This window comes from Coregonus lavaretus (assembly GCF_964263955.1).
Source record: "Coregonus lavaretus genome assembly, contig: HAP1_SCAFFOLD_8960, whole genome shotgun sequence".
Lineage (NCBI taxonomy): Eukaryota > Metazoa > Chordata > Actinopteri > Salmoniformes > Salmonidae > Coregonus > Coregonus lavaretus.
The window spans coordinates 1-18017 of record NW_028159172.1 but is presented as its reverse complement, the minus strand read 5'-3'; the positions used below and the strand labels follow the sequence as shown (position 1 = coordinate 18017).

The 18017-nt window shown below is 45.4% G+C and overlaps 1 protein-coding gene across 1 annotated transcript; it reads right to left on the bottom strand.

Moving 5' to 3' along the window:
* Positions 1-169: 169 nt before the first annotated feature.
* On the bottom strand, positions 170-5643 carry LOC311123207 (voltage-dependent L-type calcium channel subunit alpha-1C-like; the record flags this gene model as incomplete). The annotated part of the gene is made up of 5 exons (XM_084197468.1): positions 170-297; positions 2385-2544; positions 2876-2967; positions 4631-4696; positions 5569-5643. Coding segments are annotated over 5 exons (521 nt in total), but the record flags the coding sequence as incomplete, so codon positions are not given.
* Between the last annotated feature and the right edge of the window lie 12374 nt (positions 5644-18017).

Sequence of the window (18017 nt, the reverse complement as noted above, 5' to 3'; positions counted from 1 at the left end):
AGAAAGAGAGAGAGACAGACAGACAGACAGACAGACAGACAGACAGACAGACAGACAGACAGACAGACAGACAGACAGACAGACAGACAGACAGACAGACAGACAGACAGACAGACAGACAGACAGACAGACAGACAGACAGACAGATGCTGTTTGAAGTTGTACTGACTTGGCCTCTGGGTCGTATTCAGCCCAGATCCTCTTGAACTCATCAAGGTGGTGAGGTCCCAGAATAGACCAGTCTCTGGTCAGGTAGTCAAAGTTATCCATGATCACAGCCACAAACAGGTTGATGATCTGGGGACAGAGAGATAATCAACTCATCAGTCCCAATGACAGCTGACAGAGAGACAACAGACCAGAATAATCAACTCATCAGTCCTAATGACAGTTGACAGAGAGACAACAGACCAGAATAATCAACTCATCAGTCCCAAAGACAGCTGACAGAGCACAAATCAATCAGATCTAGATCACAAATCAATCAGATCTAGATCACAAATCAATAACAAAACTCTCCTGAATATATACCTGGAAATCAAGATCAAGATCAAGAAAAGTCAATGTGTGTTATTATGTTATAAGTATGAAGTTGTGACTCTGTCATTATTGAGTGCCAGTGGGATTGTCCCCCCCTGCGCTCCGTAGCTAGTGGGATTGTCCCTCCCTGCTCTCCGTAGCTAGTAGGAATGTCCCTCCTTACTCTCTGTAGCTAGTGGGAATGTCCCTCCCTACTCTCCATAGCTAGTGGGAATGTCCCTCCCTGCTCTCCGTAGCTAGTGGGAATGTCCCTCCCTACTCTCCGTAGCTAGTGGGAATGTCCCTCCCTACTCTCCGTAGCTAGTGGGAATGTCCCTCCCTGCTCTCCGTAGCTAGTGGGAATGTCCCTCCCTGCTCTCCGTAGCTAGTGGGAATGTCCCTCCCTACTCTCCGTAGCTAGTGGGAATGTCCCTCCCTACTCTCCGTAGCTAGTGGGAATGTCCCTCCCTACTCTCCGTAGCTAGTGGGAATGTCCCTCCCTACTCTCCGTAGCTAGTGGGAATGTCCCTCCTTACTCTCTGTAGCTAGTGGGAATGTCCCTCCCTACTCTCTGTAGCTAGTGGGAATGTCCCTCCCTACTCTCCGTAGCTAGTGGGAATGTCCCTCCCTACTCTCCGTAGCTAGTGGGAATGTCCCTCCCTACTCTCCGTAGCTAGTGGGAATGTCCCTCCCTACTCTCCGTAGCTAGTGGGATTGTCCCTCCCTGCTCTCCGTAGCTAGTGGGATTGTCCCTCCCTGCTCTCCGTAGCTAGTGGGATTGTCCCTCCCTGCTCTCCGTAGCTAGTGGGATTGTCCCTCCCTGCTCTCCGTAGCTAGTGGGATTGTCCCTCCCTGCTCTCCGTAGCTAGTGGGATTGTCCCTCCCTGCTCTCCGTAGCTAGTGGGATTGTCCCTCCCTGCTCTCCGTAGCTAGTGGGATTGTCCCTCCCTGCTCTCCGTAGCTAGTGGGATTGTCCCTCCCTGCTCTCCGTAGCTAGTGGGATTGTCCCTCCCTGCTCTCCGTAGCTAGTGGGATTGTCCCTCCCTGCTCTCCGTAGCTAGTGGGATTGTCCCTCCCTGCTCTCCGTAGCTAGTGGGATTGTCCCTCCCTGCTCTCCGTAGCTAGTGGGATTGTCCCTCCCTGCTCTCCGTAGCTAGTGGGATTGTCCCTCCCTGCTCTCCGTAGCTAGTGGGATTGTCCCTCCCTGCTCTCCGTAGCTAGTGGGAATGTCCCTCCCTACTCTCCGTAGCTAGTGGGAATGTCCCTCCCTACTCTCCGTAGCTAGTGGGAATGTCCCTCCCTACTCTCCGTAGCTAGTGGGAATGTCCCTCCCTACTCTCCGTAGCTAGTGGGATTGTCCCTCCCTGCTCTCCGTAGCTAGTGAGATTGTCCCTCCCTGCTCTCCGTAGCTAGTGGGATTGTCCCTCCCTGCTCTCCGTAGCTAGTGGGATTGTCCCTCCCTGCTCTCCGTAGCTAGTGGGATTGTCCCTCCCTGCTCTCCGTAGCTAGTGGGAATGTCCCTCCCTACTCTCCGTAGCTAGTGGGAATGTCCCTCCCTACTCTCCGTAGCTAGTGGGATTGTCCCTCCCTGCTCTCCGTAGCTAGTGGGAATGTCCCTCCCTACTCTCCGTAGCTAGTGGGATTGTCCCTCCCTGCTCTCCGTAGCTAGTGGGATTGTCCCTCCCTGCTCTCCGTAGCTAGTGGGATTGTCCCTCCCTGCTCTCCGTAGCTAGTGGGAATGTCCCTCCCTACTCTCCGTAGCTAGTGGGAATGTCCCTCCCTACTCTCCGTAGCTAGTGGGATTGTCCCTCCCTGCTCTCCATAGCTAGTGGGATTGTCCCTCCCTGCTCTCCGTAGCTACTCACCAGGAAGGCACACAGCATGTAGAAGCTGACGAAGTAGAAGATGGCGAAGTGACTTCCACACTGGTCCTCGCTGGCCGGACCCACCTCTGACCCCTTCTCACAGGGCCGCATGGGGGCGCATGCCAGCATGATCTCCTGCCACGCCTCGCCTGTGGCACACCTGGGCACAGGTAAACAACCAGCTGTCACACACAGAAGGCTCTTCTCTACAGGAAGAATGGGTTCCACGAAGGGCCCACCTGGTGGTGAAATGCTGCATGGTTGTCCTACCTTCAAAGGTAGAGTTTTCAAACAAAAAGTGGGAAACGACATCACGGCTTGCAGAAGAGGTGGATGCGTAGGCGTTTGATAAAACACCATTACTTTGAGTTGGCAGTGCTTTCATGATCTCCAGATCTGTTAGGGCTTTTTAAATCAGGAATTTCTGATGGTGGTTTACAGTCTGGAAAGAGAGTTTGTGGAGGAGGAGAGGAAGGAGAGGAGTGTCTCACCTGAAGAGCAGTAGAGTAGCCTGGGGGAAGGTCTGGAAGTTGTTGTTTCTGTTGATCTGACTGTTGTCCCTCAGGGCTATCTTACCAAACATCTGCAGGGGGCAAGGTTGTTAGGGACACAGGCCACGTCCAGGTCAACATGGTGCAAGACAGCCGCGCCACAGAGGACGGGTGACATCATCAGGTCAGTGCCACAGAGGACAGATGACATCATCAGGTCAGTGCCACAGAGGACAGGGGGGGGCCGAGGAGACAGGACAATAACCACAAGGCTTCTCAACATGTATATAAGGAAGCAAAAAGTACAACATCTAGCGCTGGTTGCCCGGACATGAATTCAGCCTAGTCCTGGCATTAAAAACACTTTCAATGGAGCATGCTTTTATGTCCTGGACTAGGCTTATATCTGGGAAACCAGCCCCTAGAGATAGAACATATAGAGATGAAAGGGTATTATACTGTGGAGGAGAAAACAGGACAGAACATACAGAACCTTGGGTTAAGGTTTAGAACAGCTGCCAACACAGACAGGACAGGACTGGCTAGAGGAGAGAAACAGAGGGAGGGAGAGAGAAGGAGGAGAGAAACAGAGGGAGGGAGAGAGAAGGAGGAGAGAAACAGAGGGAGGGAGAGAGAAGGAGGAGAGAAACAGAGGGAGGGAGAGAGAAGGAGGAGAGAAACAGAGGGAGGGAGAGAGAAGGAGGAGAGAAACAGAGGGAGGGAGAGAGAGGAGGAGAGAAACAGAGGGAGGGAGAGAGAAGGAGGAGGGAAACAGAGGGAGGGAGAGAGAAGGAGGAGAGAAACAGAGGGAGGGAGAGAGAAGGAGGAGGGAAACAGAGGGAGGGAGAGAGAAGGAGGGGAGAAACAGAGGGAGGGAGAGAGAAGGAGGAGAGAAACAGAGGGAGGGAGAGAGAAGGAGGAGAGAAACAGAGGGAGGGAGAGAGAAGGAGGAGAGAAACAGAGGGAGGGAGAGAGAGGAGGAGAGAAACAGAGGGAGGGAGAGAGAAGGAGGAGAGAAACAGAGGGAGGGAGAGAGAGAGGAGGAGAGAAACAGAGGGAGGGAGAGAGAAGGAGGAGAGAAACAGAGGGAGGGAGAGAGAAGGAGGAGGAGAGAAACAGAGGGAGGGAGAGAGAAGGAGGAGAGAAACAGAGGGAGGGAGAGAGAGAGGAGGAGAGAAACAGAGGGAGGGAGAGAGAGAGGAGGAGAGAAACAGAGGGAGGGAGAGAGAAGGAGGAGAGAAACAGAGGGAGGGAGAGAGAAGGAGGAGGAGAGAAACAGAGGGAGGGAGAGAGAAGGAGGAGAGAAACAGAGGGAGGGAGAGAGAGAGGAGGAGAGACACAGAGGGAGGGAGAGAGAAGGAGGAGGAGAGAAACAGAGGGAGGGAGAGAGAGAGGAGGAGAGAAACAGAGGGAGGGAGAGAGAAGGAGGAGGAGAGAAACAGAGGGAGGGAGAGAGAGAGGAGGAGAGAAACAGAGGGAGGGAGAGAGAAGGAGGAGGAGAGAAACAGAGGGAGGGAGAGAGAAGGAGGAGAGAAACAGAGGGAGGGAGAGAGAAGGAGGAGAGAAACAGAGGGAGGGAGAGAGAAGGAGGAGGGAAACAGAGGGAGGGAGAGAGAAGGAGGGGAGAAACAGAGGGAGGGAGAGAGAAGGAGGAGAGAAACAGAGGGAGGGAGAGAGAAGGAGGAGAGAAACAGAGGGAGGGAGAGAACAAGGCGGGACCAATCCCAGATGCTGGGGTTGACCACCAGTTCTTACCTGCATCCCAATGACGGCGTAGATGAAGAAGAGCATCACTATAAGCAGTGCTACATAGGGGAGGGCCTAGGGGGGCAGAGAGAGGTCAGTGACACGTCAACACTGTCTGGCACCACTGCACCAAAAACACATCACATGTTACAAGTAACACACTGCTGCAAAATAGTCCCAGTCCTTTTTCCACTGTCCAACACAAGAGAAAGGACTATTTTATCAGAACCCCTTTATCAAATGACTTTTTGATGGAGTGCTTCTATAAAATCACCTACGTTTACATTTTAGCGATGCTCTCATCCAGAGCGACTTACAGTAGTGAGTTCGTACAATTTCTCATGCTGGTCCCCCCCGTGGGAATTGAACCCACAACCCTGGCGTTGCAAGCGCCATGCTCTACCAACTGAGCCACACGGGACTCGGGGAGGATATCTCAACTTCTCAGCCTTATCGTTAACCTATAGCATGGTGAGTAGGCTATGACAGCATGCATATGAAGGGTATTGGGGTTTTGAGAGACGGTTAGATGCTAGCTGGCTTATTAGCTGGACACATCATTCCTCCCTTCTACATTCCTCCCTCAAGCAGGGTCAGGGTCAAGCTGAATTTAAGTCACTCAATTCAGGAAGTGATTTGAAATGAAAATTCTAACATGTAAAAACTTAAATAAATAAATAAATAGGCTATCTTAAAAAAATAATGTGTTTATTGATAATTAATTGAAAATATATATATTTTAAAATTATTGGCGAGGTACAGACCAGAACTAAAAGACGTTGAGGTGTGGTCTTTCCTCCCAAACCTCAGTTATATCTAACTCAATTTATAGAATTTCAATTCCAGTATACTTCCCTCCTGAATTGACTGACCTCAATTCGAATTGACCCCTGACCCCTGCATCTCAATTCTCAATCATCTTGACTTGAGTCTGAGTCTCCCCTCACTTGAAAGGACTTGATGAAGGTCCACAGCAGGGTCCGTATCCCTTCTCCCCGAGACAGCAGTTTGACCAGCCGCATCACTCTGAAGAGCCGGAAGAAGGTGATGGAGATCCTGGCGTTATCTTCAGAGTTTTGTAGTCCCTTTTGTTAGGCACCGGACGTCAACACACACACACACACACACACACACACGGACAGACAGACGAGGATTCAGACATTCACACACACATGCGAGCACACACACACACACACACACACACACACACACACACACACACACACACACACACACACACACACACACACACGGACAGACAGACGAGGATTCAGACATTCACACACACATGCGAGCACACACAAGAGCAGACATACACACACACGCAGAAGCGCAGACACACGTACACACAGACATGAACAGACACACACGCGCGCGCGCGCACACACACACGATCATCCATATGCACACGTAGTTGCAGATACATACACACACACATACACACACACAGACACACACACATACACACAAACAGACACACAAAGTTAATAAGTCAATCACTGTTGAGTCCTTCAAAATCATCCCATCAAAAACAACCTACAAAATAGTTTAGGAGAGAATCGGGCATCACCTGGTGGCTTTATGAGAAATGGAAATACAACTAACAGATGCAATGCATTACGCTTCCTGCTCTCCAGCAGAGGAAAACTATCAGAGCTTTTCATGGTCGTATTAATATTTCAAAGCCCCAAACAAAAACTAGGCTATGAAATATTTACACAAACCTCTCTAGACAAAATGTTCCTTTCAATTTAAGTTGGTACAACATTTGATTAACTGGAGTACCTTGGAAAGGCCCTTAAGAATTCAGAAGCTAAGCCACAACTTGACAAAACAACCAACTGAAATGAACGACACAATACATAGGCTTCTCAACAAGCACAGCCGTAATATCTTCCATCAGACAGAGACAACAACTACAAAACACTAGAACAACAACTTCTACACGGAGAAACTAGTTCCACAACCTTCACCAGACTGAACAACAACAAACTACTTTATAACGACAACAACAACAACACAATGCATTGAACCTTTGGTTATTGGTATTATTCCTCATAGAGCCACCAGCTATGTGTTTAAATCAAGGAGGTAAATCCACAGGAGGACAGTAGGGGGAGCAACTGTGCCACACAGAGAAAGAGAGCGAGAAAGACTGATAGAGAGAAAGAGAGAGAGAAAGACTGATAGAGAGAAAGAGAGAGAGAAAGACTGATAGAGAGAAAGACTGATAGAGAGAAAGAGAGAGAGAAAGACTGATAGAGAGAAAGACTGATAGAGAGAAAGAGAGAGAGAAAGACTGATAGAGAGAAAGACTGATAGAGAGAAAGACTGATAGAGAGAAAGAGAGAGAGAGAGAGAGAGAGAGAGAGAAAGACTGATAGAGAGAAAGACTGATAGAGAAAGACTGATAGAGAGAAAGAGAGAGAGAAAGAAAGGTAGATGACCGCGTGACCATGGCTTGCACCAATGACAAAGCACCACTAATAGAGGAGACGGAGGAGGAGGAGGAGGAAGAGGAGGAGGAGGAAGAGGAGCGAGGCAAGTTTTTTTTATTTTGCCTGAGAGCGATGACAACACGACAGCGACCACAGAAGACTTAGCCACAGTCTAAAATCCCCAGTACAACCATGGCCATCCTCTGTGTTAACACACAGGGTGAGCCCCAAACGCTACCCTATTCTCTATAGAGTGCTTTGGAAGTAGTGCACTATATATAGGGAACAGTGTGCCATTTGTGACATCCCACACGGGTAGCATGCTGCTGGTGATGGGTGTGGGGGGGGATGAAGGGGTGGTGGAGACGGAGGTTACCGTGGGTCCGTACCATTGTTCTTACCGCGGGGGGTTGGGAGGAGGAGGAGGTGGTAGAGGAGTCAGCTGGCTTTAAAGAAAGGCAGACAGATCAAAGCTATAGTAGCACAGATCGCCCTGCTTCTGCTGGGACGGGTGTGTGTGTGTGTGTGTGTGTGTGTGTGTGTGTGTGTGTGTGTTGGACCCATGGGCTAGGCCAGGGACTTGGGGAAGATGATACACCTGAGATGTTAGATGTGGGACAGGTATGCCACTAGGCGGCAGAGCCCTCAGTATTGCTAGAATTAGGCATGTTGTTGTACTGAGTAGATCACACTGTTCGCAGGTACTGCAGCACATGTATGAGGGAGAGCTTCAATAGCTTTTATAGAGTCCCCTTAGAAGAGGTTAGGTTGGGGTTAACTGGGCCTGAATATCAGATGTGGTTACAGGGGTTTAGAAGTCATCAATGAATTTAGTGGAGTAGTGGAATATTACCTCCAAAGTGCTGGGGGCAAATAGAATGAATGTCATTTGAGTGTGACTGTGACTGTATGAAAGTGTATCTCTGTGTGTGTGTGTGTGTGTGTGTGTGTGTGTGTGTGTATCTGTGAGTGTGTGTGTGTATCTGTGAGTGTGTGTCTGTGTGTGTGTGTGTGTGTGTATCTGTGTGTGTGTGTGTGTGTGTATCTGTGTATATGTGTATATGTGTGTGTGTGTGTGTGTGTGTATCTGTGTATATGTGTGTGTGTATCTGTGTATATGTGTGTGTGTGTGTGTGTGTGTATCTGTGTGTGTGTGTGTATCTGTGTGTGTGTGTGTGTGTGTATCTGTGTGTGTGTGTGTGTGTATCTCTGTGTGTGTGTGTGTGTGTATCTGTGTGTGTCTATCTGTGTGTGTGTGTGTGTGTATCTGTGTGTGTGTGTGTGTGTGTGTGTGTGTATCTGTGTGTGTGTGTGTGTGTGTGTGTGTGTGTTTCTGTGTGTGTGTGTGTGTGTGTATCTGTGTGTGTGTGTGTGCGTGTGTGTGTGTATCTGTGTGTGTGTGTGTGTGTGTGTGTGTGTGTGTGTGTGTGTGTGTGTGTGTGTGTGTGTATCTGTGTGTGTGTGTGTGTGTGTGTGTGTGTATCTGTGTGTGTGTGTGTGTGTGTGTGTGTGTGTGTGTATCTGAGGGGAGAGGCTCTAACTCTATAGCTGTCTCTGTCTTTCTGCCAGGTCTAGCTACACACAGTACAGAACAGAACAGAACATTATGGGGACAGCAACATGTGGGGAGGTCTGAGCATGGTCCCTGGGTAGGGAGCCATCCACTGGCCATCCCCTGTACTGCAGCCATGAGACTGGGAATGCTTTTCACTTAAGTCTCCCATTTCCATCAATGCATGACTAAGTGAAAACTGGGCTGGAGTAACAGTAAGGATCTGGGATCTTGGTTTGTCAGTGTGACTGGAATTCAGCAGCCAGATGCATACAGTTAGTCAGTTGGCCACGTACAGTTAGTCAGTTGGCCACGTACAGTTGGTCAGTTGGCCACGTACAGTTAGTCAGTTGGCCACGTCCAGTTAGTCAGTTGGCCACGTACAGTTAGTCAGTTGGCCACGTCCAGTTAGTCAGTTGGCCACAAACAGTTAGTCAGTTGGCCACGTCCAGTTAGTCAGTTGGCCACGTCCAGTTAGTCAGTTGGCCACGTCCAGTTAGTCAGTTGGCCACGTCCAGTTAGTCAGTTGGCCACAAACAGTTAGTCAGTTGGCCACGTCCAGTTAGTCAGTTGGCCACGTACAGTTAGTCAGTTGGCCACGTCCAGTTAGTCAGTTGGCCACGTACAGTTAGTCAGTTGGCCACGTACAGTTAGTCAGTTGGCCACGTACAGTTAGTCAGTTGGCCACGTACAGTTAGTCAGTTGGCCACGTACAGTTAGTCAGTTGGCCACGTACAGTTAGTCAGTTGGCCACGTACAGTTAGTCAGTTGGCCACGTACAGTTAGTCAGTTGGCCACGTCCAGTTAGTCAGTTGGCCACGTACAGTTTGAACAGCAGGGCATGCTGTTTTATCAGTGACTTTACACCTTATTTTTCTATTGGCATGACCCACACGGTATACATGACGGAAGGCTTGGTGGAATCTCTGTAGTAGAGAGAAGGAGGGTAATGTAAAGGGAAGTGGTGGATTACGGAGAGTGTGTGAGGTTAAGGGTGTGTGTGTGTGTGTGCGTCTGTGTGTCTGTATGTGTGTCTGTCTGTGTGTGTGTGTGTCTGTGTGTCTGTGTGTGTGTGTGTCTGTGTGTGTGTCTGTATGTGTGTCTGTCTGTGTGTGTGTGTGTGTCTGTGTGTGTGTGTGTGTGTGTGTGTGTGTGTGTGTGTGTGTGTCTGTATGTGTGTCTGTCTGTGTGTGTGTGTGTGTGTGTGTGTGTGTCTGTGTGTGTGTGTGTGTGTGTGTGTCTGTGTGTGTGTGTGTGTGTGTGTGTGTGTGTGTGTGTGTGTGTACATGTTCATGTGTGTTTTGTGGACCACTTAGGGGCACTGGCTTGGCATGGATTGGAGACTGGGGGGGTTGTGTATCTGGGGAGTAGGAGGTGCTATGATTGTTCTACATGCTTAGGGTAATACACTAGAATTATGTTGGACTGTAAATCCACTGCAGAACTACCATCAAACGTTTCAACAATGAAGCTATAATGAAATTATACTGGATCATTGTCAAAATGCTCATCAACTGTTTTCAAGTTGAAAACACAATGGTGCTGGGTTGTATAGTCCTGCAGTGTTCTCCTGCGTGTTGTATTGTGAGGGGGGAGGTTCTGGGTAACACACAACACAATCATTTAAATACAACTTCCAGTCCAACTGTGCAAATGTGAGTTGTGATTATACTGTCAAACAATCACTCATTTTAAATAACTTTTAAAAATAATTTTTTTTCACATTGCACATAATCATTACGGTTCAAGTATACTGTATAGGTAACCTAGGTCTCTGTATACACTATTATTTGACTAACATCTGCGACAGCAGGGCTGGTTGGAATGTTTCAACATTATAGAAGCATCAGATGTCATCTTTTCATTTTCCTTACCTTTGTATATTTAAACTAAATTGAATTCCTCTGTCTTATTGTTGTTATGCGTGGCCGAATTGGCAGATCATTTCTGAAAACAATTTAAATCATCCTTAGACGCCTAGGAGAGGTACACTCTTACGAAAAAAGGCTTCCAAAAGGGCTCTTCTGCTGTCCCCATGGGATAACTCTTTTTGGATCCAGGTAGAACCCTTTTTGGTTCCAGGTAGAACCCTCTTTGGAAAGGGTTCTACATGGAACTCTACCTGGAACCAAAAGGGTTCTATCTGAAACCAAAAAGGGTTCTACCTGGATCCAAAAAGACAGCTGAAGAACCCATTTAGGTTGTAGATAGCGCCTTTTTTTTCTTCTAAGAGTGTAGGTTCACCTTGGTTAGTTAACGTTAGTTCGTTAAAGTCGTCTAACGTTAGTGAAGAGACCCAGGTTACCCAGCTTGCATTTCAGGGTGAGCAAGAGCACCACAAATCAACCAATGAGAGGAAAGATAGAAGTAAACATCCATAAGAAGAGCAGACTGAGAGATCAGATCAGACAGAGACTATGGAGGAAGGGGAAGACATTCCGAGGGAAGGGAGAAATGCAGATGTGGCGTCATCGCCTGCAAGACACCATCACCATGGCAACAAAAACGCAACGTCTTTTTTCATAACCCTTCAAAAACCACTTTTTTAAAACACAAATCAAACCAACAGAAAAATTATTCAAAAACACTCAAATTAAATCAACTGTAAAAATTTAAAACTAAAACTGAAAATAGTTTTAAGAAGCACCTTCTGGTCAAAATAACTGGAGGGGGTTGCTATGTAGACTAGAGTTGGGGAAATAGGTTGGGAGGGGGGAGGGGGGAGGGGGAGGGGGGAAGGGGGAGGGGGGAGGAAGTGGGTGGGGCATCCAATCTGCTATCTTAATAAGACCACTTTATCAAATGATTAACACCCAATACACACTCACTTAAACTACACAAAACCAGTGAGTGTCTTTCTGATATGTTGGTGGCTTTTAGGTTACCATCACCAGGAGGTACAAGGGCAGAAGGTTTCTAAAAACAATGCAGATGCGATGCAGGAACAGTGAGCCTCGTCAATCAATGAGACTACCGGAGAAGAAGAAGACTAGGGTCATGCCTAGGTTAAAGATTAATCGAGGAGTTCAAATCAAAAGAAATGTCAAACGGCAAACCAAAACGGCAAACCAAACTCAGTGCAGGGTAAAGGGTGAGTGAACGGTATAGCAGAGGAGGGTATATATGTCTGGCTGATAGATACTGGTAAAGCACTGAAGACTGGTCATTCATAAAGACCTTGGTCAAACCTCTCATGGTCAGATAGCTTCACTTTCAAAGAGAAGAAAACACACTTGTCATCCACAGGGCAGCTTAACACTACTGCCACTTCTCAAAGAGTTAAGTATTCAACTGAACTATATGACACTGGCAGAACTAACAGTTACAAGTTGGTACTATAAAGGTAATAGTTTCAATTTAGTTTTAAGAAATTCTAGAAGGACTTATCTGTATAGACAAATACAGCACTAGTACTACACAATTCCAACGCAATAATAAGAACACATATATAACATATAACTAATATATTCAGCATACTCAAAGTACAATTTTGAGTCATTTCTGTTCTTAGAAACATGACTTTGTTAGCGATCTAAAGCCATGGATTGTTGTCATCTAAACGAGAGGAGTGGGTGAAGTGTCTTTCGTGACTTGTGAAAGGAACAATGGCTATTCCGCTATGCTGTCCCAGAGAGATGAAAGGTTTATGAACTGACCCTCAGACACAATGGATAGATAAGCCCAGATCAACCATGGATCTATCAAATGTAATAGACTCAAGATACAGACAGTATTGAGCTGCTATACAATTGAGCAATTGACCAAATATGCTACTAGGTCCATCTAATGTAATAGACTCTGGTATAAAAGGTATTGAGCTATGATTCACCTGTAGGCTTGGTTTTAAAGGAAATGTTTAAAAAAATATATAAACTTCATATTCATCATCTCCAGCATCACCCCAACATCAATATGTGTGAAAATGGCACATGTCTATATTTTGTAGTAAGATAGAGGAAGGTAAGTGTTTCCAGTGACATCATTGGTGTGCATTAAGTGATTTTAACCAATTATGAGGAGGCATTGCCTACTAATTGTCTACTAATTGGTTGATGATGTCATTAGAAACACTTATCTTCTTCTGTCTACAAAACATAGAAACGTGGCATTTTCACACATATTGATGTTGGGGTGGTGCTGGAGATGATGACTATGAAGCTGAATTTTTTTACAAATTTCCCCTTAAGAGTGTAAATACTTCAATGGTTCTCATGTCTCATCATGGAGCGATGGGCGTCTCAAAATAAATATCTAGATTCACTAGGGACTAAATAGGGACTAAATAAACTGCTTTTATATAGCGGTTACATTTATGTTTATATTCTGGCCACCTTTTGTTTACATTATGAACAGGGCCAGGAATTTATCATGAAAGGTGACATCGCTCACAAGTAAATATTCATGAATAAACGCACGTCTGCGTACATTGTTTTGCATACAAGCTAAAGGCTTTATGTAAACAAATTGTTTACAATGACTTTTTCTTCAGGCCTGAATATATCACCCCTTTTTCCAATCATGCTATACAGTGTCAGTCATGCCTTGGGGATTTCACATGTCCCCAATTGTGATGATAATATATATTGAAATAAATGTAAAGAACGAACCCCAAAACAATGCAATAGTCTACATCCTATTGATGCTCAGAGGTGAGTGTGAGAGGCAGGCAGGCAGACTGAAAGGTGGGCTACTTACGTTAACCTCAGTGATCGCTATGTCAACAACGCTACCCACAACTATCAAGGCATCAAATGTGTTCCATGCATCAACAAAATAATGCTGCGTTGGGTGGAAGAACAAACGAACGAAAAAAACAAACAGACAGAAAGAAAAGAACATGGAAAGAAAAGAACCAACAGAAGGAGAGAGGAAGGAGAAAATAAGAAAGAAAACAGTTATATATGAACTTTTGTGATTAGCGGCAGGAAGAGAGGGAGGAAGGACATTGGTTGAAAATTAAATGACAGCTGAAGTTTAAAAAACGGGAGGAAATAAAAGGAGCGAAATCCAAGAAGATGATGGCGAGGAGGAGCGGCGACCAGTCATGCTTGTCCATGTGGGAAAACAACATCAATAAACAACAATAACAACAAAATCACAACCAAAACAATCCGTTTTAAAAAGAATAGTTGAGTTTCTTTGGTTAGTTAGTGTGTCTTGTTAGTCAAAGTGAAAACCCTAGGACATGTCATAGTCTTGCTTTAGAGCCAGGTCTCTCTTTTGAGGCCTAACGAATAGAACCCTTTCAGCACTCTAGAACTCTTTTGGTACTCTAGAACCCTCAACTGTTGTTCTATGTACTGTGAAGAACGAAGAAGCACCTTTTTTTCACCACGTGATGCCTTGGGAACCCCGAATGAGAGCGGCCATCTTGAAATTAAGGATGGAGGAAGGAAGAGGGGAGAGGAAGGGAGGAGGGTGGACTTTGGGGAAAGAAACAACACCAGAGAATGGTGGTATAGAAGACAAGATTGTCACAAAGAAAGACAAGGAAAGGAAAAGAGAAGAGAAGGAACGTGAAAAGAGACAGAGAGAGAGAGAGAGAGAGAGAGAGGGACAGAGAGAGAGAGAGCGAGCGAGTGGAGAGAGGGGTGGCGATGTACTTACGTTGATCTCACTCAGAATGACGTCTATTATGCTGCCAATTACGATGAGGAAGTCAAAAACATTCCAAGGATCACTAAAGTAACCCTACACAGGATGGGCGGAGGTGCAGGAGGAGGGGGGTAAGAGAGGCAAGTTAGATAGGCATTATTATAGGGGAAAAGCCTTCCTTTCAGCCCTTAACTCTTCCAACAATGTATTTGGGCGGCTCATCTCTTCTGAAACTATCTTCTTTGATCTTAAGAGTCAATAGAGCAACAAAATGCATCATTGGTATTAAATGATGAAATATTATTTGAAGTGAATGTTCATGTCACGATATGCTGCTTGCTTGCTGTAGCCTACAGTGCAGTTAAGCCAACGCCACAACTTGTTAGCATGTAGCCTACTACTGCTAAAGCTCATAATTCTGTAAACAGGGCGTAGAATAAAAGCTTACAGGGGTTGATAACATGGAATGTTAAAGGTAAGCACTATACAGTAAAAATATATTAATGTGATTCTATATCAAGCCAGAAGATTATTGCCTAAACAAGACATTATTGCATTTTTTCTGGCTCTTCTACTTCCTGCTGGGAACTCTACTTCCTGTGTGAAAAGGAAATGAGGTCATAATGAAGGGTGGTGTTCTATGTAGCATAGCAGACTGATACAGCAAGATTGAATTATCCTATATATTATTATAATATTATTATTAACACTAGGGATTATATATTATTATTATATTATTATTAATAGTAGGGATTATATATTATTATTAGTATTATTATTAACACTAGGGATTATATATTATTATATTAGTATCAACACTAGGGATTATATATTATTATAATATTATTATTTACACTGGGGATTATATATTCTATTAATATTAACACTAGGGATGATATTATATTAGTATTAACACTAGGGATTATATATTATTATTATTATTAACACTAGAGATTATATATTATTATATTGTTATTAACACAAGGGATTATATATTATAATAATATTGTTATTAACACAAGGGATTATATATAATAATAATATTGTTATTAACACAAGGGATTATATATTATAATAATATTGTTATTAACACTAGGGATTATATATTATTATATTATTATCACTAGGGATTATAAATTATTATTATATTATTTTTAACACTAGGGATGATATATTATTATATGATTATTAACACTAGGGATTATATATTATTATTAGTATTGTTATATTATTATTATCACCAGGGATTAGTATATTATTATTAATATATTATTATTATCACTAGGGATTATTATATTCTAGCACAGTATGATTAGTTTTAATCAGTGAGACCGTCCCCACTGAAGCAGTCAGTGGGTCAGTGATAAAGGAATAGGTAACCTCATTTAACTGTGGTTTAACGAGGGTTAATGCAGCTGCCTTAGTGGGATGAATGGGGAGGGACTGAACACACCGAGGGAGGAGATGCATGCTGCTAGATATGACCTGGGAGAGTTGGAGGGTCTGGTATGGTGAGAGTGGAATCCAGATGACGAACTCTTTAGATACCAGCAATACTACCAATAATCTAACGCTTTCCAAAAAGTAGTTTAAAATCATACAATATACAGAAATGAGAAAGACAGTGAGATCAATGGTAAAACTCCTTTAGTACGCTTCCTTTGACCCAACTGCAATGAACTCAACTACAAATACCTGCTGTCTGATAAAACATGTAATTCACTTCAAAGCTAGTGTTGGCGTTGTATATAGCAGCTGATGAGAGAGCTGGTTAGGACAGGATAAGGCTACATTTGTCCTCTGCACCTATAGAAAAAGGTATTCATTAATATCATGATGGTCCTCGCTGTTTGAAAGAAAAGGTCAGTAACTCAAGTTAGAAAGGGAAAAAGTGACATAACCACATGATGCAAAATGCTCTGGGTCTCTTTCAGAGAGGTGTGACGTGTCAATAAATAGGACACCTTCAGGGTTTTCAAACCAAGGCTAACCAAACAGGACTCATTCTAAACAACATCTTTTTTATGTACTTTTACCCAGCCAAGATGACAACACAAAACCTTAATAATGTGCAATTCTGACAATTATATGAAAACGAGGTTTGTTGACTGACAATTAAAAAGGTATTTAGTGTCCTTTCTGACCAAGAGTGATTTGCATCAATGGTTTATCACAGAAAGCAGAGAAAATGATCTCCTCATAGACACACATGGAGATCAGCGCCACAGTAGGTAGCAGCAGAGATATCCCCGTAGCGTCACAGCAGTCCGTGTGTCAATCTAGAATAAACATAAAGGCGTTGCTTAGTAACCTGATGAGAGGGCGGTTTGTTCTGTCGATCCATGTATTTACTCTTATCTTTGTCACAAATGGCACCCTATCCCCTATATAGTGCACTACTTTTCACAAGGGCTCACAGGGCTCTGGTCAAAAGTAGTGCACTATATAGGGAATAGGGTGCCATTTGGGACGCAAAAACACTGTATCTGTTCTACAGAAGAACCCATCTGTTGTTGTTTAAACAACGCAAGAGGCCGGCTGACGCAGTAGGTGGCATTTTGATTGGACTAATAAACTCACCAGGTTACCAAGCAACGGGTAAAACAATAAATAAAACCTACACAACATCAGATACTGAACCAAATACTTAATCCATCTTTTGTATTCTACATTTAGCTTATTTTTAATTAAGTGGAAATCAGATCATAAAAGGCATAGTATATAGGTCAACTGATAACATATCATTATGTAATGACAGACTTGATTAACTTGATTACATTTGTATCCAAATTACAGGTAATATGGATTTCCACTAATAGGCTAAGACTAATTTGGTAATGATAAGAATCCTCTCTGTTTTGGAGCAACAGAGGGGAGAGAGGGGGAGAGGGAGGGGAAGAGAGGAGAGAGGGGTGAAGAGAGAGGGGGAAAGAGGGGAAGAGAGAGAGGGAGAGATGGTGGAAAGAGAAAGGAAGAGAGAGGGAGAGAGGTAAAGAGAGGAGAGAGAGGTAGAGAGAGGAGAGAGGTGAATAGAGGAGAGAGGTGAAGAGAGGAGAGAGAGGTAGAGAAAGGAGCGAGGGGGAGAGAGGGAGAGAAGTACCCGTGGTTTGAAGAGAGAGGGAGAGAGAGAGGGGGGAGAGAGGGAGGGAGAGCGAGAGAGAGACGTACCCGTGGTTTGAAGGGAGAGGGAGAGAGAGAGAGGGAAAGAGCGGGAGAGAGGGGGAGAGCGAGAGAGGGAGAGAGAGGGAGAGACGTGGTTTGAAGGGAGAGGGAGAGAGGGAGAGAGGGAGAGAGGGACAGAGAGGGAGGAGAGAGACAGACGTACCCGTGGTTTGAAGGGAGAGGGGAGAGAGAGAGGAAGAGAGGAGGGAGAGCGAGAGAGAGAGAGGGAGAGACGCACCCGTGGTTCGAAGGAGGGAGAGAGGGAGAGGGAGAGAGGGAGAGAGGGAGAGGGAGAGAGGGAGAGAGGGAGAGAGGGAGAGAGGGAGAGACGTACCCATGGTTTGAAGGGAGAGGGGAGAGAGGAGAGGGAGAGAGGGAGAGAGGGAGAGAGGGAGAGAGGGAGAGAGAGAGGGAGAGAGGGAGAGAGGAGGGAGAGGTAGAGAGGGAGAGAGGGAGAGAGGGAGAGAGGAGAGCGGAGAGAGGGAGAGAGGGAAAGAGAGGGAGAGAGAGGGAGAGGGAGAGACGCACCTGTGGTTCGAAGGAGAGGGAGAGAGAGAGCGAGAGAGAGAGAGCGAGGGGAGAGGGGAGAGGGATAGAGGGAGAGAGGGAAGAGAGAGAGGGAGGAGAGGAGAGAGAGAAGAGAGGAGAG